Below are 23,807 nucleotides of genomic sequence, written 5' to 3'. Positions count from 1 at the left end.
CTGTGCAATCTGATCTAGGTGAATCTGCTTGAGCAGGAGGTTGGACTAGATGATGTGTAGAGGTCCAATCCAACCCTGACCAGTCTGTAGTTCTGTGAAACTTCCTGACAGAATGTATCCATGTTAATGATCAGTATCTACTGTGATTTTTCATGGAAAACAATGCAACTTAGCTGATGTCTTGATAGCACCCTATTATAATGTTGATTAGCTCATAATGAATAAATTGGGGTTGCTAAAACTTAAAAATAATTCTCAGAGCTGATATTTTGATACCAGTAAGGGAGATTGACCACAATATCAACTCACAGTTTTAAAATCTGAGATTTTCTTTGTTGTTCATTTTCTTTAAAATACCAGGATTTAAAATTCTGGTTTACTTGAATTTATTAAAATAAAAGATAGCTGACCTTTTTTTTCAGACAATGGGTGAGAATGCATACATTATTTCAGGCTCAAAGCATTCACTGTATTTTTGGTCTGCTTGAGGATTTCTTACCTGGGTTTATATGCATTAGAGGTATGATTCATATTCCTTGTTTTAGGTAGTTTCTCAAGTACTTAGTACTGAGAAGTGACATACTTTGCAGAAATTCAGATTGGTTTAAAAGAATGTAAATTTGTTGACAGTCTTTAAAAAGCACCCATAAAGCATCAGATTAGTTCTTGAAGGTCAAGAATGTAGTACACGTGTAGTAGTCTGCAAACATGTAGAAACATATAATTAAAATATGTTAAAATATTTTATGGTCCAAGCAGAATTCGTAATCTCATAAATGATGTGGACTTCTTCTGGTGAAGATGACTTTCAGAACTCTGACCATAGATGGTGTTTTTTTCTTTTCCATTCTTACCTTCTCATGTTAATGTGCTAAGACAGCATAATTTTACTTTTAGGCACCAAGTGTAGTTTACATATCAAACACTCATTCTATAAGTTAGCATTATCTGGTTGAGGGAGATACATATGGCAGGTATACATGGAAAGCCATATCAACATAACAGTGACTATTCAGTGCTTCAAGATCAGTTTAGCAAATAAGTTATTTTCATATTGCAAAATAGTCCCTTTTTCACTTTTAGCTATACCTGAGCTGCAATTATAGAATCTTTTACGTATTGGTGATTTCATTCAGAGGAGAACTGCTCATGCAATAAGAATTTAATTTAAACAGTGTATTAGCTTTTTATTTCTCCTTTTACCAAGTTGGTTTTTTGTTTGGTTTTTTTTTTTTTTTTTATTATTCAGATATGTTCTGCTAATAAAAGAGTGAATAATGGATAACTAAAACTTGCATACATCACTGAAAAACTGAACAGCAAAACAAAATTTGGTCAAAATCTTAATATAAACATTACTTAATTATGAATCTTGTTAACTCATACCTTATTTGTATTTTCTTATTTCCTACCTAGAAGTGGACGAACTGTTAACTTCTCTTAAGCATATCCAGCATGTTTTGGTAGACCCTCAGAGCCAAGAGGATATCTCTCTCATTTTACAGCTTGTTCAAAATACTGATTTTCAGAATGCGTTTAAGATACACAACGCTGTAACAGTGCACATGAACAAAGCCAGCCCTCCATATCCTCTCATCTCCAACGCACAAGAATTAGCGCAAGAGGTATGTACAGTATGCATCTCTCTGATATGTATGAAACCTATAATCATAGCTGTTGTTGAAATATGTACTTGCCAAGCTTGTCTGAGTTATTGAATGTTGAATATGAAAGGGATTATAGTAGTCACTGATCGCTGTATCCGGTTTTTCCAGATTTCCAAACAGTAACCAGAAAAATATTTTGGGAATAAGAACTCCCTTTTTAGCATAGATAGATATGTAACAGGAAAAGTACTGTGTTTAAACATAGAAAAAGGGAGTGGTTATGAAAAATCTAACTTTTACCTTCAGTATTCTTTATTCCAAGTGTTCAGGAATTGCATTACAGTTCTCTATTATTGTGACTTAGTGAGTTGAGCCATGGTTCTTAAATTGGGGGGCACTTCTGAAAATACAACTATATGGGAAAGAATTCTTCTTTAAAGTGAGCCACAGATACCTTAATACCTAATTTCAATGTTTTAATTGCTGCTGTGATGGTCTGATTACATTTAATTTTTGTCTGACAGATGACAACTCTTATAAGATCTGATATCTCCTTTAGAAATTTACTCGGGCAACTTTTTTAACTTCAGTCCTTTCAGTCAGATCTTGACTGAAATAGTTTTACAGTTTCAGACAGGTTAACTGCTGTCTTTGAGGCTTATTCACTTGAATATAGACTGGCAATACCTATATACAAATAGCTTTATATTTACTAGCAGTATTTAATAGCAGCATTACTAGCAGTAATGCACAGAAAACTCAGATAAAAAGTTGCTGCGAACGAAATGAGTTTCGCATCTGGCTGGATGCAGCGAAGACCCTTTGAGGAGCTGCTTAATGTTATCTAGATTTTCCATGGCCTGGTGCATATATATATTGCAGTGGAGTGTGGCTACACCTTATATGGATATACATTTGTAACTTTAGCTAGCTTGAATACCAGTATTGGTGCAAGCGTAGCACTGTAGTGTTCAGCAAAGCCAGATTCAGAGGCTGGGTAAACGCTGCAGTGTTTAGCACCCAGTGAACCAAACGTACCTAGTCAAAACTGACGTAGGTACACAGGTTGGAGTACCTGAGCCAGTATATAGCTATTCTGCAGTTGCTCAAAGGCATGTAACTCCAACTTCAGTACAGCAGCAAGCTGATTTTTTTAAAATCTGGTTTTCTTTTTGCCTGAAGCAATTTTTTTCAACAGCTCTTCCCACTCTCCTTCCTATTCCTAGACTTCAGCCTTGTAAATCAAGGAAAACAGCATTTTAGCAAGTTCGAAGTTCTTTTGCAGAAGAAATTACTGATTCTTGAGGGACATAATTTAAATATTATCTAAAGGTGCAGTGTGCTGCTTAACCTGCAGCTCAGGATTTTCCTGTTTAGGTTTTTCAGTAAGACTGTGCCAAAACCAGGTGGAAGCGTTTTACATATGAGCTTCCCTCATCAGCCTGTAGGCTGCTACAGGATCCTCACTAGGCTTGTTTGTCTGTGAGCCTGAAGGAATCTTTCCAGTTAACTCCTGTTTGTAAAGAACTTCACCAAACACCCACTTTACACAGGCCTCCTAGTTCGGGCTTTCATTCAGCTACAAGCCAGAGTATTTGAAACTTGATGTATAATACAGGATGTTACAGGTTCACCTCTTAAAAAAAGCTGGGGTTTCCCCTTCATGGATATGATGTCCTTCTATTTGCTGCTTAATAGAAGTTTCCAAGAAGAAAATATGCCTAGCAAAACTCTAGGTCTGTTTTCAGACTTCCATACTCCTCGTCACCTTCCCAACACGTTCCTCTCTTTTTCAGGTGATTGGGTAAATCCTAAAATCAGAAGGTCATGCGAAACTAGGTTTGTTTCTTAGCAATCCATGAAGAAGGCTAAGCATAAAGAAAATATTTCTTTAATGTAACATTTTTAAACCCTTAGTATTTTGTAATCACCCCAGGAGACTATTATATAAAAGGCAAACATATCACTGCACTTATTTTGATTCTTCATGTCCCATCCCTGTCTTGTCCAGCCTTGGAATTCCTGAAAAGTCAGTATACTGCATATGTCTGTTCCATTTTCAGAGGTAGTCTAGTTTCTCAGTGATTCAGCTTCTGGTGTATTTAAGTGACTTGTATTTTGCAATATGTTAAATAACATCCTGAAATGATTGACCTGGAAATTGAGGACAAATATTTCTGTGTCAGGTGCGTCCCAAGAGGAACACCTTGAGGCCTCCATTCACATCTTTCTGTACTTCCTAGTCTTGCCTGTAGAAGATCTCGTGCTCATTTTTCAGATCCTTTATTCCTTTTGGAAAGGTTTCTGTATTTGTTATGGTAGCATTATGGGAGGACATTATTTCTGCTTTAGGAGAAGCTGGTTAGTTGGTTTTGGTGTTTGGTTTTGCTTTTGGGGATTTTTTTAACACTGACAAAGTATCTGTTTTGCATGGCCAGGTCTTTTCTTGTACTGTCATATTTGGTTGTCTTTTGCTTTTTCCATTCCTAAGCGTAGGCATGGGAAGCTCCCTCAGAAAGCAGTTTACCTACTTCAGGGTGTTTTTGAAAAGACACTTGCAAAACCCTTGATTTAAGATACTGATAACATCTTGGTGATAAAAGCCACAAGACATTACAAGAAAGAAAAATAGCAGATACATGCATAACATTAATTTTAAATGGAGGTAATGTTAGTGTGCATATTTTAGTGCACAGGTCATCCGTGACTCCGTAACACTGCAACTGTTCTGGAGTGCATGCCCCAGTTCAGAGCTACCGATGTGTTTTGTTTGAGGTTTTATGGTGTGGAAGAGAACTTGTTCTAGAGCTCATGCTTCTGTAGCTTTAACAGGAAGACACTTTGCAATACAATTGCATCTTGCAATGTGAAACATGCACCCTTTAAAATAAAAACATTAAATTAATTAAATCACACTTTTGGAATTGTTTGGTGGGAGTTATTTGCTATGCTGAACCTAATTTAAAAATTCTGTTTTCATTTACTCTTTGATGATTTACTTTTATGAAACGTGTATGAACAATGTGTTGTGAAAACTTTTAATTTTTGAATCTTTTAACCATTAACAATACAAGTGGAATGGTACATTTTTATTTTCTAGTCCTCTTTAGGAAATTCTTTGAATTAGTAGTACACTTGTACAGTTAACTTTTCCACAGATTCTGATAACCAGACAGCAACAAGTCAAGATTTTAACTTGTTTTAAAAGCAACTAATTGAATGTAAAAGGTGGAATGAAGCACTTGAGCTTAGGGAATTTATTTTAGAGGTCTAATCTTCATGTAATGTGTTGTATCCAAGTCTTAAATAAAAATAGACAGTAAACATCAAGTGTAATTAAATTGATTTCAAATCCATTTAAACTTGACCAAGATTGTGGGAATGATTATGGGAACATGGTCTGAATCTTGACCTTGTAAGAACATTTGACGTAGCATTCCAGACAGTTTGTAATTTTTGGCCCGTAGCAGCACATACCAAATACCTTTAAAGATGTTCTTGCTATTAAATACACTTAATAGGCTCAATTTATATAGGCTGTGTTACTAAAGGTTTCAGACTTGATACTGTTCACTTCAGGAAGTGCAGGCAATTAAACTAGGTCAGTACTTTTGAGAGGATGCACTGGAAGCTTGTAACTTCAGGTATAAGTGCACTAGAACATGTATGTATATTCCCTCTGAGGTCCTGCTCACCTGAAAGTAAACTACAACAGGATTTTGCAAGTGCAGTTAAATTCTGAATGTTTAATATTACTCCAGTGTGTGCCTCCACAGTACATGCCTCCAATTGCGGTGCGTATAAAGAAACTAAATTGATAGCTTTATTATTGACACATATTCAGCGTGGATTGCCTGTGCTGGCTGTAGTGTGTTGCTTCCAGAACAACAGCCTACATTCAGATTTCAGAACTGACAGAATGACTGCTTGAGCCTGGTTGCTTTCATTTCCCCTGTCAAATCCCCAACATCTGACCTTGCATTCAAAAGGTTGCCTTGCTTGCAGGGCTTCTAAGTTGCTTTCTAAGTAGGTTTTCCTTTAAAAGGGTCATAAAAATTGGATAAATAACACTTTGAAGTTCCTTGTAGCTTCTTCAAGAAAGGAATTGGAAGTCCCTTGAAAGTTAGAGACCTTAAATAAACCTCTGTGAGGAAGTCTTTTGTATAGAAAAATGTCTTCTTTCGACACAGAGGAAACTTTTTTAGTGAAATACATCCTTTATAGTGCTCTGCTGTATGGCATCCCAAAATTCAGGCTTAGCTGGGGATAACAGCTTTCTGGCTAATTCAGAGGTATGACTGAAGTCAGCCTTCTATGGAGCTGAATTCTTTCTGTTCTTTATGGTTTTAATGAAATAAATTAAAATTACTTAGAACTGGCTTCATTTTTTGTCTATTCTAAACTATACTAGGTTTGTTCACCATGAGGCATGTTCTAGGGATGTCAGAAGGAAGGCTTTTGGAGGTTGTCCCAGGCTTATTGCTAAGCACAGGAATTTGTTCAGTGTGACAGTGTTTGGTAGGCAACGTAACGACCTTGCTCCATGGGAACAGTTCATTTAGTGGCTTCTCCTAGAATTAAGAATTATCTTTACTTTTTTCAGTGCTGTCATTTAGTAGCATCCAAGACAGTTGTTTACATTTCTGTAGATAATTGCTTCTAGGATAGAGGGTCTTCAGACCTTTAGATGTTGTTGATCACACAAGCAGCTTGATCTTTTTCCCTTTGGAACTTGTGGTTTCTTGATTCTCTGATGTCATATTACCTTATCCTTAAGCATAAAAAGCTCTTGAAAAAAATGTTCTCTATCGCACTGAAAGCTGCTGCTCTGATATGTATAATCTACTCTTGATGTCTCTGGATTCATTTGTGCTTTTGGATTTCTGATTAGGCCAGAGAATAATGGCTATGGAAAATAGCTTCTTCAATTCACCCTCACATAAGGGGGGACTTCCCTGCTCCTGGCTTTCTCTGTAAGCATGCTGGTATTTGCAAGAGATGATGGCAAGGCATGTTTGGTAACTGTATGAGAAGGCAAACCTTTTTTGGCAACTAAAGCTGTTTGAGCAACAGCTGTCCTTGTGTTAATCTGGATTATTTTGGAACCAGCCAAAGAAACCTGGTTTTCTGTGACCTTTTGTAATTTTGCTGAGGCTGGGGCTCCAGGATGCATTGCAAAACCTGTCTTGGAATCTTTGGTCTTGCTGTTAGTGGAAATAGTTTGGGTAAAAATAAACCATCTGCTTTTAAGGAAAAGGGAGACTAGTCATGTTAATGAGAAGTTGGTCCATTTTAAAAGACCCATCATATTCACATAATAAGACTTCATTGTGACTGACTTCACTATCATGCTCTTTTCCAGAATTTTTTTTTTGTGTGTGTGTGCATCTTTGTGGTAGCTGATCTCATTGCCAGTCTCTGGTATTGACAAATCTGTGATGCACTGGATACCCATTTAGATTTGGTAGATAATTGCTGAGGCAAGATGTGCTAGAATCATCCTGTGGTCTCATTGCATGTTTTCCTAATGTGTACCAGGTACAGTTCAATCAGCTACTGTAACAGCTATGTGGATGTACTTCACTTTCAGTAAAATGCGTAATGGCAGCTAGGGGTTTGTGCTTGAGTAGGGGAGGGAGGATGGATAAATCACCAGGTAGAGTAAAAGTTTTATTACTTGATTTCTTTTTAGGTACAGAGTGTTTTGAAACCCAGTCACCATAAGGATGGGCAGGAGCTTAACGCTTTGCTGAATGCCCCTCATATGCAGGTAAAACAGTCAAACTTCTAATCCAATGGATGTGATTATTGATGCTGTTTTCAATATCACTTAATTTTTGCAAATGTCTTGGGCTGACTGGGCAAGGACAGATTTTATTCTTCAACTCTATGCAGATCTCTTGATGTGGAGTTTCCCATTTCCAGCAACTAATGGAAACTTCTGATCAAGTGTAGTGCATTATTGTATTCAGCCCTTGCTACATTCTACATGTATTACAGGCTAATTTGCACATAAACAATGTAGCACTAGGTTAGTAGAGGCAGGGGCAACACATGAGCTGCTTTGCTTGTCTATGGGGGTTTTTGAGTAGTCAGTCAGGTACATAGTAAACCAGTACTTCATTGATTGTTTTTTGGATTTGGAGTTTTTTTTAAGGAAGGAGAAGCTGTAAGTACAGTCACAGTTGTGTGTTCAAAATTACTTTTTTATTCTTTTCCAATCTGAAAGGGAGGGTTTAGAGAGCAGTAGGTGCTACATAGCTGTGATAAATTATTTATTTATTTTTTTAATTTCCTGAGTCTGTTTGCAGTATTTGGTGACCTGCAAAGACTGTTCAATTTGCCAAATTTCATTGAACTCTAATTTGTATACATAATAAAGTGTGAAATTTTCTGTAACTGAGTTGATTTTGTTTAACACTAGGCACTTTTACTGGCTCATGATAAGGTTGCAGAACAAGAAATGCAACCGGAGCCTGTGACAGATGAAAAAATTTATGAGAATGTTGGTGTGTACGGAGGGGAGACAGTTAAAATAGTTCGCATTGAGAAAGCTCGGGATATTCCATTGGTAAGTACTGATACTCCCTCACTTATATGTAAAGGACGTAAGCTTTTCTCTCCTTTGCAGATTGCTATGGAAATTTTGGAATTTGAACGTGGAGGTGATGTTTAACTTGTAAACACTTTCCCTCCCCTCAAAATGAGAATTAGTCATAGACAGTAAACTTTTACATATATATAAAAATATATATCAGTAGCTGTACTACCACTTAAAAACTGTACAACTTCTGTCAGCTTAGGTTTGGACAGGACTTCTTGACAGAAGTCACTGTCCCGGCCTTTGCTACAGGGGAGCTTATAGCCTTGTGCCAACCATTTGTTTTGGGTGTTTTTTTTTTTTAGCAACTGTCATCTTCTATTTTGCATCTTTCAAATAAGTGTTTCCTTAGGAGTATGTTTTTTAAAATAATAATGAACCTTATAATGTGGAGCCATTCAATTCTTCGATCTTTAGTGCAGCTTGAAGAAACTAAGCGGTGTTTTTTAAACTGGAGCACTGAGTGTATGCGTTTAAGCTGTTACTTGCATTCCCCTTCAGTATAGTCTCCCACTGGCTTGAAATAAGTACGACAGATGGCTCTGAGTTTCATATATATAATAAATTCAGAATGTGTTGATGCTACACAGGGTGCTACTGTTCGCAATGAAATGGATTCTGTTATCATTAGCCGAATAGTGAAAGGAGGTGCTGCAGAGAAGAGTGGGCTGTTACATGAAGGAGATGAAGTTCTGGAGATCAATGGCATTGAGATTCGTGGAAAAGATGTTAATGAAGTTTTTGACTTGTTGGTGAGTTGGACATTTCTTGTTTTCCCTGCAGAAAATACCGATTTCATAAGACTGAAGCCTGTTGGTTCTGCTTGTCATTTGTACTCATTTAGCAGTAGCTTAAAAGTATTCTGATAGTTAGTGTTTATGTAGAGGGCCATTTCAAGGTGGTTTTTTTTCTGACACATACTATCATATTAAAAAGTATAATGGCAGTTATCTTCAAAAATGAAGCCTACATATGTGAAGAGTCATGCTAGCATCTTGAGACTTTCTTTTAACGAGTTACAAGAAAAACCTTTAGGTCTGGAAAGCCATGATTTTTCATCTTTGAGTCCGCAATTAGTAACATGTGTAGCTGCGTGATTGTGATCGTGGTGGTGCCTGCATGGGATGGATGCAGTTTTTTTTCATAGCAGCTTATATGATGCTGACCTGGATTGACCACAGTGGTATATCATGCCATTTAACATCACGCTGAGCAATAAAAACTGGGTGGTGAGTGATTGCTTTTGCATCACTTGCGTTTGTGGGGTTTTTTTTCCCTTTCTCTTACTACACTGTCTTTACTCAGCCCATGAGTTTTTCTTGCTTTTGGTCTTCTGATTCTCTCCCCTGTCCTGCTGGGGAAGTGGAATGAGCGAGGTGGTGGTCTGTGCATAGTTGCTGGCTAGGCTTAACCCTCCACAAATTGTATCACATGGGACCTTTACACGACTAGACTTCTTACTCTTTCCCTCCTGATAAAAACCCTTTTGTCTAGCAGTTTACCAGCATGGATGTCTTTGTGTTTACTACAACTTTACCATTGATGACAGAATTACACATAATTTCAAAAGCAGCTAGTCAAAACAACAGGCAAGAAATCCATCAGGAACTAGTAAATGCAGACTTACCCTCTCTCAAAGGCCCAGTGAGGTATAATGTCAAAAACTGGGGATTACTATTATTTTCTGTTGACCGATATTGCTCTGTTATCCTGCTTTTCCCTGGCACCTATTTTTGATCAGTATCCAAGATGGGACACCTGGAACCTGACTATGAATCATTGGTCAGATTGCAGCAGGCAAGACCATTCTGTCAAAGTGAAAACAGATTAAAATCACAGGGTTTTCAAGAAGTTAATTTATAACTTCGATGCAAAACATTGGAAAATAGCCACTAGCATTTATTTAATAGGGTCTTTTGGAGAAAAAAATATTAGTAAATCTCTGAATTACTTAGTGGATATATGCTCTTTAGACAAATCGGAATCAGGACAAAGACCTGGGTTCCGATGTAGGTTGCATTATTGTAGGAAGAATAGGCAGCAATATCCATAATGAAGTTGTCTCATGCTACAGTAGGACTGTAGTTTTTAATGGACAATTTCCACCTGTAGTTAGATTTTTTCCTGAAATGCGCTGTTAAAATTTTTTCAGCTAATGCATGGAATGAGGTCAAGCGGAGGGAAGTAGAGGCAGAAATGTGTGGGGGTTTGGTTTTCCTATTTTTTTAAAGCCATTTAAAGATTCTCCGAGTTATTTGAAAAGCCTTCAGCCTCCTTGTGTTTTTTGGATCAGAGATGTCAGATTCTTCATGTTGTGTAATTGTCTCCTTTGCTGTCTATATTTGTTTTAAAGCCATATTTAACTAATTCCTGTGCTTCTGAAAAAAGTGTTTTGGCAGTTCTCTGCAGAGAGCTTGTTCTGCTCTTGAGCAGCTCCTGCAACCTAGAGGTACAAAATAAAAGATTTAAAACCATGATACATTAACATAAGAGCATTTATTTGCTGAAAATAATTTATTAAAAAAAAAGCAACACAAAACTAACCAAACCCAACTTGTATTTTTTAAAAAAATCATTCATTTATAATAATATTTTTAATTCTTATACATTGTGTCTTGTACTTTGTAACGTGGAAGTGAGTTTTTAAAATGCTTCAGTCTCCAAAAAATATTTAAAACGAGCACAGGAGAAAGAAATTACTTTCCTTCTTAATTTTGCCTCACCACTTGCTGCTCAAATGATAGTAAACTGCACATGACTTTAGACAAGACTATTCACACGATCACTGTGAAATTCTATGCATTCCTCATGGACTATGCATGCTGACGGAAAATCATGGATTTTCCTTTCCTGCAGCCTAATCACGTTATGTTCAGTTATGTTTACTTTATTTGAGCCTTAAGTCTGAATTTTTTGAGATACATGCATTTTCTTTGGTTTTATACAATATAAACTGTTGTGTTATAGTTCATGGAATGATGTATAGGAAGTAAGGCACATGTAGACCTTGTCATGGGTTGGTACTTGCATTTTGTCTAGATATTCTTTGCGTGCAAACACACTCTGCATACAAAAGTATGCAAACAAGTAAGAATACTTCTAAAGCCAGTACATTTATTATGGTCTACTTTCTTAGTAGGTGTGATTGCAATATTGATACTAAGTACTTTACAGATGCAGAATTGGGGTGTGTGTTAAATTTTTAAACAGTGTTTTGTATACATTAATGACGTTAATAGCATAAAAACATGGTAGAAGTGTTTAGATTTGAAAATACTGTTCTGCTTAAAGCAATTTTAGAAAAAGTGTTTTTTGTATTTTTTCTTCCTAGCATAGATCCACTTGTTGGTATTTTTAAACAGAATATTATTTTCCATTTCTCCTAAGTCACTGCTTGACAGAATTGCAGCTGCTTCATTTCAAATATAAATAGTTTATGTATAATCAAGAATGCTAGGTGTTTAAAATCTGATAGTCAACATTTGGCTTTCTAGCCTATCACAGAATCACTGTATCTGTACTGTATCTTTTTAAAACCACGTCAGGGGTAGATGGTGTGCTGTTAAGAACTACTGCCTTTTATGGGAATTGTTGAAGTATTTTCTGAAATATGTTGTTTATTAAAATTGTTAACTTTAAGCCATATTTTGATACTGTATATGAAGAGTCTATTTTTTGTCGCAGGCTGACATGCATGGTACTCTGACCTTTGTATTGATTCCCAGTCAGCAGAGCAAGCCACCTCCTGCAAAGGAGACAGTTGTAAGTAGCCCTACATAAGTTCTTGAGCTTGGTGATACATAACTTGTTTTACCAGTATTGTGTAGAAAGTTCTTATCTAGGTCTGTTACATTGTGGAACAAAACAAAAACCTAATAGTTTAAATTGGTTTAATTGTTACCAGATTAACACCTGTAATAACTGTTGAAAATGATTGATGGTGATAAGCTAAAACTTTTAGTATGATGTTTAACTCTGTTTCTAAAGTAATAAGAAATTATAAAAGCCTGTGCTTATGAATTTCTATTTTGAAATTCCCAATTTCTCTATTAAAAAAAAAAGTGGATTGATGGAACTTGCTACTGTGCTTTGGAAGGAAAAGATTGCATACTGGAAAATTTGTTCATTACCTTTTTAACTAACATACTTTTATTGAGACAGCTTTAACAGTATGAAGAAAGAATGCACTGATTTATCACAGCTAAACAAAAGCATTAATGGTTGGTGACAAAGTAAAACATTTTACTAGTGAAACTTCACCTAAAGCCTAGCAAATGGGTGTCAATCTGTGTATTTATTTGGGCTTTTAAACAATTCTGAATATCTCTGATACTTTTTGAATGCAAAGAACTTAAATTGGTAGTTCAGGGATTTTTGCCTCCTAAAATGGTGAGGAAATTGCATAGACTTTAGAATTAGCAACTTAAATTCAGGCCTTCACCTCGAACCTAGCACAACTGTGTTTTGTCCATTGCTAACCTAGGTAAAGATTCCATTTCCAGTATCTCCTGTATGCCCCAGATGAAGTTTCTGTTTTATAAAATCTTGGAGTTTTTATATATCGGAGCTCCATTGCAATCACAGGAAGATGGGGTGTCATTCTTCAGAAGTCACAGGTCATTTTTCTTCTGTTTTTGCATTTGATCTCCCACAGATACATGTGAAAGCACATTTTGACTATGATCCCTCTGATGACCCTTATGTACCCTGCCGAGAGTTAGGCTTATCTTTTCAAAAAGGAGATATACTTCATGTGATCAGCCAAGAAGATCCAAACTGGTGGCAGGCTTACAGAGATGGAGACGAAGATAATCAGCCACTGGCAGGCCTCATCCCTGGTAAATAAAGCTCTAGAAAAAGCTTGATAGCCAGCTCTTCCCACAGCTACAGGAACAATATCCTGGTTTTCAAAGACTTGTGTACCCTTATATATCCATTGCCTTAAATATCTCTGACCTTGGACCTTTTGCAACAGACCCTACTGTTGGTTATGTAATTTGCTTTACTGAAAAGGTTGACCCTTTAGAGGCATCACCATGTACAGATATTAAATGCAGAGTAAAGCTACCGCTGCCACTGTGGTTCACTTTTCAAGAGCTACTCACCCCTTGTGTTACTCCTCCATCCTGGGGACTCTGTGGATTCAAGTTCCCTCTGCTGGTTACAGCAGAAATGTGGGCCCTCCGTCTGCCTGTTCTCTGGTGGTGGGAGCAGCCCTTAGGTTTCTTACTGTATCAAGTAGCCAATTTGAAAAACTTATCTTTTCCATGGTGACTTTCCTCCATGTTTTCACCTAGCAATGAGCTCAGTTGTAACAGTCATGCTTCCTTTCTAACTGCTGGGGTCCTTTGAGTAATGGGGTTTTCAGACATTGAAGTCAGTATATAATTTTTGCATTGAAATGTGTACTGCACTCTAGTCCGTTAAAGGTCTGCTGATCTGTTAAACACAGTGAAAAAAAGACTTTTCAAATTCTGTAGATTATCATACTGTTACTTTATGATATTTGAGTAAGTTGAGAGGAATACTGATTTAAATATAGGCTAGTCTTTTTCAAGCTGAAGTTCAAAATATTTAGAATAAACAGAATGCATTTAACATACAAAAATAGTTAGAAAACCATGTCATCATAGTGGGGAAATGTAGTCTTTCCAGTAGTTTGAATTTTCTGGGCAAAACTGTCCAGAATAGTACAAATGCTCTGCAAGTCTTTCTCAATGAATGTATTTTTTAAGCAATAAAGAAGCTTCCAAGCAATTCTAGTTTCTCTTTCTAAAAATTAATTTATCTTTTAAAATTTCTTCTATGTTGTATTCTACTAGAACCTTCAGAGATGTAAAAGCTTAGGAAAAAGTAAAATGAGTAAGTAATTACAAAAAAAGTATGGAAATAGTTTCTAAATGTTAACTGCTTTTGTACTTTTTTTTTTTTAAAATACATTAAGGAAAAAGTTTTCAACAGCAAAGAGAAGCAATGAAGCAAACCATAGAAGAAGACAAGGAGCCAGAAAAATCAGGTTGGATATATTCTTTCCAAGGGGGAAAAAAAAATATCTAACTTTTATAAAGGTGCTCATTTTTGATATCTGGAACCTTGTGATTGTGGAGTTGTAGTAAATTCTTCCTTTTTTTGAAATACAAGTGGGATGACTCTTTGAAATTCTTCATGTAAATACAGATGGGAATTTAGCACTTCATTGTATAAATCACGTGATTTTTTCATAACCATGTGCAATGTAATTAGGATGATGTAGGCGAATTTGGAAAGCCCCTTTCTTCTTAAAGAATCTGATCTGCCATGACTCAGTTTCTAAGTCCTTGGCTTGCAACATTTGCTTAATACACCAAACTGTTTTAATGAACTGAAGAATATGACATGTTTTCAAAATTGCAGAATAAATTCTCTACTTTAAAAATCCAAATACTGAGACAGGAAGCTTTTTACTGTATGGGTATTTGATTGTGTTGATTTTTATTTTGGTTAGGAAAGCTCTGGTGTGCGAAGAAAAACAAAAAGAAACGGAAAAAGGTTTTATACAATGCAAATAAAAATGATGGTAAGCAACATCTTTGGCACACTGTGCACTTACAAGCAACTGTAAAAGATTCTACAAATAGCCTGGTGAAAAGAATGTTGAACTTCAGGATATGATGTTAGAAATACTGCCTTGTGATGTTCTGTGTGGGAGCAGTAGTGTGGTTTGTAACAGCGTTTAGTGAAAGATCTAAAAAAGGTGGCGGGATTTGTAAGGTCATTTAGTGTTTTTAATAAAGACTAGATGATAGTGGTAAAAAAAAAAAAACCAAAACAAAAAACACCACAACAAAACAGATAGATTTTTAGGCGTGGAAGCACTCTCAGTTTTTCAATGATGAACCAATTTATTATGTTTTTTACTATCATCTCACTCTGCATAATTAAGTTTAGTAAATGGAAACTTTCTCCAGAGAGAGTTTGTAGGCTATTTATATTATATTCTTACAAAAGTACTTTGGGATTGGGGTGTTGATTTTTGTTGTTGTTGGGTAGAGGGTGTTATTCTTGTACTAGAAACTTGTTCCCTGGCAAGAAAATTGTTTCCTGAGTTTACGCTGCTACTAATAGCAGTAGTAAGTGGAAACACATTTTCTTTCTCAAGAAGTTGGGGGGAACCTCATCTTATTGGGCAAGTGATGATCTTTGGGGTTCTGTTGCTTTGGTGCCTTGCAGTTACATACTGTGCAGAGAGTCAGGAACTGCCTGAAACTTGATACTGCATGACAGGCAATACATGCAACTAGCAGTAAAGTACATTGTGACTATTTTACTGTTTCTCTCTCAAGATTATGACAATGAGGAGATTTTGACTTACGAGGAAATGTCACTGTATCATCAACCAGCAAACAGGAAACGGCCTATTGTTCTGATCGGCCCACAGAACTGCGGCCAAAATGAATTGCGACAGAGACTTATGAATAACGAAGTGGATCGCTTTGCCTCTGCAGTTCCCCGTAAGTTTGACAGGCAGATAGGCTTGCTTATTCTAAACGTTGTCTGCAGACAAATCCTCTTGTGTTGAAGATGGTAATTAAGAGTTTGGGGGTTTTGAGCAGATTATAATCAACTGTTGGACAAGTAATGTTACATCTTCTGTGGCAAAAAGGACTTTTGGTAAGTTAATGCAAATCCAGTGTCCCAACACAGTGTAATAGAGGCATTATAAGACAGGCATATACTCCAGTATGAATAAAATTGGAGTGAGTTACAGAAGTTTAGAACGGTAACTGGTACATTGGTCATAGAATTTTTAACCTATGTGTCGTGCATAAATGAGAACTTGGGTGGGTTTAGTGCCTTCCCAAACCATTTACATTTCAATGAATTGTGTATTTTAAATATCTAATGTACTCTAGATTACGTTTACAAATAGCGTAGCAATATAATTTGTTACAAACAACTAATAGCTGTTTTCACATTCAGAATGCAGCTGCACAGGTGAAACTCTTCCTTTCTTAGATGACTGTATTTTTCTTCTAGATAATGTAAACAGGAACTCTAAATGTAGGTTCAGCCTCTGGCAACTTAATCTGAGTAGGGATATTTATTGTAGAAAATAAAATACTTGTATTTCTTGGATATTTGATAAGCCTTTTTTTGCTTGGTTAACCAGATGTCTCCTGAGAGAATACTTATTTCTCTTGATTTCTACAGGTGTATCACTGTCTTGATTTCGTTTTTGTTGCTCTCGTTTGTAGATACTACTCGGAGCAGGCGAGAGACTGAAGTAGCTGGCAGGGATTACCATTTCATTTCCCGACAGGCATTTGAGAGTGACATAGCTGCAGGGAAGTTCATTGAATATGGAGAGTTTGAAAAGAACCTTTATGGTACTAGCATAGACTCTGTGCGGCAAGTAATCAACTCTGGCAAGATATGTCTTTTAAATCTTCATACCCAGGTATGGCAAAGCTGTCGCCTGTTGTGTGTTAGTTGTAGAACCTGCTATGAAAATCTAGAGAGCTATGTTTGGTTTATATAAAATGAATCTGTTTTCAAGGTCCACTTTCATGTCTGTTCCACGTTTTCTTTTGGTAGTGTTCACTTGACTCTAGAGTGTTACGAATACAGCCTTCTTGTTCCTTGTTTGAAAATATATACATCATTTATATCTGTGCCAAAGGTAGTACGGGTTTTGGTTTCTAGATACTTGAAGCTAGCGAGAGCTATCTGAATCGAAAAATTAAGATTTGTGTGTCTCGGTCTTCCAATTACTCTGTGAGCTCTGAGGTTTTTGATAATGGAGAGGAAGTTGTTTGTGATTATATTTGAAAGCTGCGGTTTGGGAAAGTTTAGGCAGTTCCATAACAGACAGGATTAAAGTACATCACATCAACAGTATTGAAAAACTCTTTAGTTTTATCCTTTTGATTATGGAGAAGAGACAAACTATGCATACAGACCTCAGATTGATTGGAAATTTAATCAAATGCAGGAAGAGGCAGAGTCCTGGAACACAGTCTGTTTTCTAATACGTAGGCTATGTGTGAGGTCTGATGCTGTTGTAGATGCTGCAAAAGAAACCCTAAAACTGACATATCAGTAAAGTCTGGTAGTACTGAAGCTGAAAATAGCCATCACCAGTGGGACTGCGTGATACTTTGTTAGAATGGCTCATGGGTATTGCAAAACATGTGATGAGATGACAATTCGTAACACTTTGAAAATGGATCTAATTCAGTGGTTATAAAAATCTGTATCAGAAGCAGGTTGTTTGTCCTGAGACACATAGAAGGAACCTTTTGGAAAAACTGAACTACAGTTTGGTTGTTCTTATTTCCTATCACGTAGTATAAATGTAACCTGCCAAAAAAATATGCTAAGCATACAGTAGTAGTGCATCTGATACCTTGTATTTTAATCTTCAAAATGGAAAAGGTTAAACTAGTACTTAAAGACTCTTCTCTCTGTCAAAGCTGATTTCTTACAATTAGCATTGTAAGAAAACTTATTTCAATGTGGGTGACTTTTTTTTTTTTGCTTTTGGATACTAAAGTTCCTTCAGTTTAGTTATGAAGAATATTTTTGAACAAAAATAAATGTTTGGGTTCTGTGAAGGTGAATAATGTTGGAATAACAGTTTTGTAGGTAATGGTGACTGAACTCTGTGATGGTGATACTGTTACAATTAATTATGTGGCTGTTAATATATTATACAATTGTCATTGTGTTTGAAGAGTATATTGTCAATTATGGCATGTGAATAATGCATCATTAAGTGCCCTTTTCATGGTTGGAACTGTTAAATAATTAATAAAATCTGTTTCTGCAGTCATTGAAAACACTACGTAATTCTGACTTGAAGCCATATATTATATTTGTTGCACCACCTTCACAAGAGAGATTACGTGCTTTGTTGGCCAAAGAAGGGAAAAACCCAAAGGTAATGTGTCTAACACTTCTTTTGAAAACACGTTTTTAGTAAATACATTCCTATATTCTTTGGAATTGGGAGATGGTAACGGTACTGACAATATATGGGAAGCAACGCAGTTGAGATGTGTGCTCCAGGTTAACAGGCAGACCATACTAAGGGAACGGCTCAGGACGCTTTTGCTTCAATGGAATGTGAGAGGTATGAGGCAAGGGAATCCATTGTTAATTCAGTAGTCCTGGGGCATAGTGCCTCAGTTGGGGCCCTTGTGTTTGGGTACAAAAATATGACTCTATTTCAAAACTGTGGAAACCCCAACTTTGTCTTCAAGTAAACCTGAGAATAATTCTAGGGAGCAAATGATTAATTATTTTTCTTTTGAGAACTTACCTGCCTATGGAAAAAACATTTACTTGAAAACATACTCCAAATATCTTCAGATAAAGCTATTTTAATGCTTTATCCTGTAGGATCACTTTTCATGTTTCAACTAGTCATGTCAAGATCTTAGCTTATCCAGTTCAGATCATTTAGTTAATGTGAAATTAGTTCTGCAGAACAGAATTGAAACCCACAGATTAAACCAGAACATCTGAAAGCCCAGAAAATGCCCTTAGCAGCTTATGAGATACGATGTGCTTGTTGTTTAGGATAATGAAATATGTTGACCTTCAGCTTTTTAGCTGAAACCTACACTACAGTGGTTGGTGGGAGCACTTTGCCACCATAGTATCTTCAGAGTACTAATGGAACATAATGCAGTTCATACTGAGGAAGAACAGTTTTCCCAGCATAACTCAAAGGGATTCCTGATACGGCTGTTGGTCAGGAATCTTACCTCACTATGTTCTATGGCTGTGCTGTTTTCCTCTCTTTGTTTGATGCAAGAGGGATGTATTTGCCTGAATTCAAGATCTGAAAGTCTGTTGAAGTCCAAGTCTTGAGAGGGATTTCTTTTTTCTTCCCCACCCCCCTGAGTCAAATATAGTCATAGTCTTTAAATGGACATGTTCCTCCTTCATGGCTATGCAATGAATGAAACTATTCTATATAAATATTTCATCTTATGTATGTCCTCGTTTTTTATTGCAATAATCAAGGAATCCATTTGCAATACAAACTAATATACTGTCATTGGTGTTGAACTATACCTGTTCTCTTTCTGATTAATTGTATTGGAGTTGTATTTATTTCATTTGGGTAAACACTTCGTGTTAAACCCCCCTTCCTCTGATAAAGAAAAGGGTATATACAGGCATACATGCAAGAAATGGCTTTGTTTTTCTTAAGTGTAGGTAACACCTAGAAAAAAAAATCTTGAAGGTCCCTTTTGAAAATATCCTCTTTAGAAAATTGTCTCCAAAATTACACCTGAATATTCCTTTATAAAATGCAAAAATAAGCTGCAGAAAAGAAAAATAAACACGCTTTTAGAATCCATGTAAAAACATTCTGAAGTAAAACAAATAATTTCTACTTCTCCTTTTGCATCCTTTGTCTACAAGTGCCAGCGCTCTTGCTTTTTGACATACTCTATTCAGCTCTGAAATAGTTTTCCATTTTTCTGCAATGTCATTTACCTGATGCTGTAGCGATTTGATCAACTTAAATATATAGCTCTCAGTGCAGCTCTCAGTGCTGTTTATTAAAATACTTCACTCTGTGATAGCCATTGCCTTTGTTGGCTGTTTGGTGTTTGCAGTGCTACATCTTCAGAGGAATGTTGTCTTCTACACCATTCACATTTTCTCTCACACTCTCTCTGCCATCTCCAGTCTTTTTCAGAAGGATAATGGGTTTAGCAATGTAATTGTTTTTCAGAAACATGCTTTAAGAGCCTCAGTAAGATGAATGTCATAAAATGAGCAGTGCTAGATCATCTTAATTTACTTCAGTCTGGGCCAGTTATTTACTGTTTGCCATTTATGGCCAATCAGGAAGGACTGCCTTGAGTGCCGTCACCCTTCAAATGTGTGTCACAGTTCAGTGTTGTAAACTGTTCAACAGCTGATAGCAATACCATGACAACCTGCGTAAAAGACTTTTCTTGAGTCAGGTGGTTACCTTTCCCTACACTGCTGCTGCGGCGTAGAGGCTTACAGGCATACACTAATGCTCTGTTTCTGATTGCAGCCAGAAGAGCTGAGAGAAATCATAGAGAAGACGAGGGAGATGGAACAGAACAATGGTCACTACTTTGACACAGCAATTGTGAATTCTGATCTTGATAAGGCGTATCAGGAGTTACTTCGGTTAATAAACAAACTCGACACAGAACCCCAGTGGGTGCCCTCTACCTGGCTACGATGAGAGAGTAATTTCAAGGGACAAATGGACTTCAATCTAGTAATCTCTCCAAGGAGATCGTGTGTAGGTCTGCCCAATTCTAGTATAAATGCATGTGAGCCCTAGACCTCAGTGGCTGCTGCATCCTTTGCCAGTGGAATTGCGTATTACTGGAAAAATACGCTGATCAGCTTGTGAGCCGATTTAACTGATGTAAAGATTGTCCAAGTCTTCTTTCTCTGTGGTCTAGAAATGGAGACCTTGTCAGTACTAAATTCTAAAGCTTTAGATAGATTTTTCTAGCAACTACTTTTATACATAAATCTACCCTTTTTTACCTAGAATCACCCTTATGAAATCAAAGTATATGTGTGTGTATATACAGTCCATGCTGTCACATAGTTATAAATATGAATGTTATTTAACACTTAACTTAATGACTTTGTGGGATGTGATGGTAGTTCAGGAGCATATTTCCACAGATCATTGGGCAGAGAAATAAATGTACACATGAAAAACATTAATATGAGAAATCTCTCCTGTTCAAAAAATAACCAGAATGAAGATGCTGCTCTGGTCTGGAGCTGCCCTGTGAGCTTGAGTTAATATTTTAATTCTCAAACATTCCACTTTCTAATAGCACTGTAATTGGAAAATGTGTATAATGTAAATATTTCAATCCTTGTGTCTTTTTAGTCAGACTTTTTAAATCAGATTTGACTGCACATTCTTTTAGGTCCAATCAAAGATGGATATTATATTGATCTTTTAGATGTGATATTTTTATGGAATTTTCTTTAAAACATATTGACTGATGTGAGCCGCTGTTTTCCACAGATCTGTAGAAATATTTAGAAAGGCAGAGGTTATATTTTTGTGAAGAATATATAGTTATAAGACATGCTGCTTAAAAGTCAACTTAAGTTCTCATGTTTTATAACAGCATACTGACTAAAACAGAATGATGTGCTGAACATTGGAAGATAGTGGGGTTTTTTAATCTCTGCAAATGGTTCATCTTGTGGCTGTTGGTCTAATGGATAACTAACTGGAATTAAAATAGCTGAATGTAGCTACTGTTATAAATGAGTGTTGTCATTCACTAGCTAACATACTGTCCTGCATTTGCTCAGTACTGCAGTGAAAGTATGTGTAAAACACTGGTAACTGACTGAGAAGTCACAAGAAAGGGGAATATTTGTAGTGGTTAGAACAAACAGAAAACTCAAAACAAATGAATGAAAGGCTAGGTCTGTTTGTATCCTAGTTGTGTTCTGCAAAGCAGATGGGAGCATTCTGCATCCTCAAATGATTCTGAGCTGTGAAGGTTTAACTACTAAGGTTATGCATGTGCAGTAGGGCTGTTCTGTTGCTGAAGCTAACTGAATAGTAGTATCTTGGCTGTTCTGGTTTCAAATAGCACAAAGAACCTTGACTGTGAATATCTCAATTTTAGCCATGGTGTTTTCTTTTGTTCCTACAGGTAAAACACTGGAGTTAGGTCAATGTGTAGTTCACTCCTGTATAATGTTGAAGGATGAAAAAGTAGTTAATTTTTTCCATTCTGTCTTGCATATATTCTTTCTTCAAATGTTATGGAACAAATTCACACCCATAGTTAGAGAGCTGAAAGTATAGAGCAGGTAAAACCAAAATTGTCAGATAACCTAGTTACTGAACTAACATTCAGTACGTTTTTGTATTGGAAAATGGAAGTATAGAGTGCATTCCTGTCTTGTTAAAAGCAAAATTATTTGCTGGTTGAACTAGTATTTAGGGCTGAAAAACAATTAAGAAATTAGTGGGGATGAGTAATGACCCTTCAGAAAGAAAAGGAGTTGGAAACTGTATCTTTAGTTTAATTCAGAAATAATAACATGCTAGTTGTTGGCCCAAGGACTGGGTATTCAAAATAATGGCTTTTTTGCCTCACATTGCAGGCATATTCTCTGTTTAATCCATAGGTTATGACAACTACAGTGTTCAGGTATAGTGGATAAGACAGTGTTTCATAGATGACAAAATATTGTATTAATTATTCTAAGAAAAATTATTGTAGATGTATTAGGCTTTCTGGTATTGACTGTTTCATAGCTGGACAAGAAGGTGGAAAGCAGAGCAGTAAAACGTTCATTAAGGGTAATCTAGCTCAGCTACATAGGTACTGTCCAAATTCTTGCAGTCACAATCGCCTCAGGATGGTTGCTGAACCCCCTTAGGTATTCAGCATTCATAGGAAGTGTCAGTCACAGTAATTCATGCCATTAATGTATTTGACTAACGTTTGTCTCTGAGTTTTTCTGAAATTGTGCACAGAAGCTGTTTTTATACAAATAAGCTTTTGAATGTAGACTTAAAGAATGTTGCTTGAAGTTTAGCTCTACTCCCTTAATTCCCAAGGCACACAGTACTCACTGACATCCATGTAGAGAGGTGCTATGATAGTCTATAACCGATGTTAGCTTTGTCTCCTGCTGAAAGGGAAGTCTTGAGCAGCACTGCAAAATGTACCTGGCTGTCCATCTGCTGCTGCCAGCTTGGACCTGGAACTACCTTCCGTAAGAAATTATTCTGTCTTCTTTAATGAATGTGTGTTGATTCCCCTGACAGTAAAAGAAAATATGCAAACTTGACTAGTGAAACGCTTCAACCTTATCACAGCCTTTGTACTGAGCTGTATCAGACTGAAATGGGGGGTGTCTGCAATTTTACCAGTCCAGATTTAACTAAAAATAACTGCTAGCTGAATTGCATGAAAGATTTTTGGAATGTAATTATATGTGACTTTTTTTAAATGTAAGATGGGGGTGGTTAATGCCTTAAGTAATTAAGGTAACTTTGAGACCTGTGGTTAGCCTCACATTGTACTTTTAGATGTGTATCTGCACTCTGTATTTCGAGACATCATGAACTGCACACTAATGTAAAAATGTAAAATATTTCTAAATTTAAAATAAATCACTGTACAATTTTACTTCTTGTAGTGGATCTTGGGAGTCTTCTTTCTGCCATTTTGCTGAATGCGTGAAAGATGCTGTGACCCATCAGTGCCCTCAAGGACGTTCTCTCTTCCTTCTGACACCATGCATCCAGTAGGAGAGGTAACGTCCTCAGATCTGCAGTTTCTCTCTTTCAAGCTGGACCTGTACCTTACGACACTGTATGGACTTACTATTCTGCTGTGCTGCCTTCAGCTTCAAGAGAGAAAAGAAATGGCCTTGTGCTTCAATTATAAAATGACTTTTTTAAGGTGTTAATAGAAATTAATTTCCTTGCACTTACCCTGCATCTGCAGTTAAGTGCTGGATCATGTTTAAAACAAGATGCTTGAAGAGACTAGTAATACTAGTACATTGTCTCTGGTACTACTGCTATGGCATATTTGCTGATTGCAAACTTATGT

The 23,807-nt window shown here is 36.5% G+C and overlaps 1 protein-coding gene across 7 annotated transcripts in view; it reads left to right on the top strand.

Moving 5' to 3' along the window:
- Positions 1 to 23,378, top strand: part of PALS1 (protein associated with LIN7 1, MAGUK family member) — a 59,638-nt gene extending 36,260 nt beyond the window's left edge. For all 7 annotated transcript variants that reach the window (XM_040600784.1, XM_040600786.1, XM_040600790.1 and 4 more), the window contains 12 exons: positions 1,417 to 1,625; positions 7,300 to 7,377; positions 8,032 to 8,178; positions 8,799 to 8,960; positions 11,893 to 11,970; positions 12,863 to 13,046; positions 14,153 to 14,224; positions 14,693 to 14,764; positions 15,531 to 15,698; positions 16,443 to 16,645; positions 18,017 to 18,127; positions 20,252 to 23,378. In XM_040600784.1, the coding sequence (XP_040456718.1) occupies positions 1,417 to 1,625; positions 7,300 to 7,377; positions 8,032 to 8,178; positions 8,799 to 8,960; positions 11,893 to 11,970; positions 12,863 to 13,046; positions 14,153 to 14,224; positions 14,693 to 14,764; positions 15,531 to 15,698; positions 16,443 to 16,645; positions 18,017 to 18,127; positions 20,252 to 20,428 (1,661 nt within the window). In that variant the 3' untranslated portion in view covers positions 20,429 to 23,378. The remainder of the gene's footprint in view (positions 1 to 1,416; positions 1,626 to 7,299; positions 7,378 to 8,031; positions 8,179 to 8,798; positions 8,961 to 11,892; positions 11,971 to 12,862; positions 13,047 to 14,152; positions 14,225 to 14,692; positions 14,765 to 15,530; positions 15,699 to 16,442; positions 16,646 to 18,016; positions 18,128 to 20,251) is intronic.
- The last annotated feature ends 429 nt before the right edge of the window (positions 23,379 to 23,807 follow it).

This window comes from Falco naumanni, chromosome 7, assembly GCF_017639655.2.
Source record: "Falco naumanni isolate bFalNau1 chromosome 7, bFalNau1.pat, whole genome shotgun sequence".
Classification (NCBI taxonomy): Eukaryota; Metazoa; Chordata; class Aves; order Falconiformes; family Falconidae; genus Falco; species Falco naumanni.
This window is presented reverse-complemented; position numbering and strand designations above follow the sequence as displayed.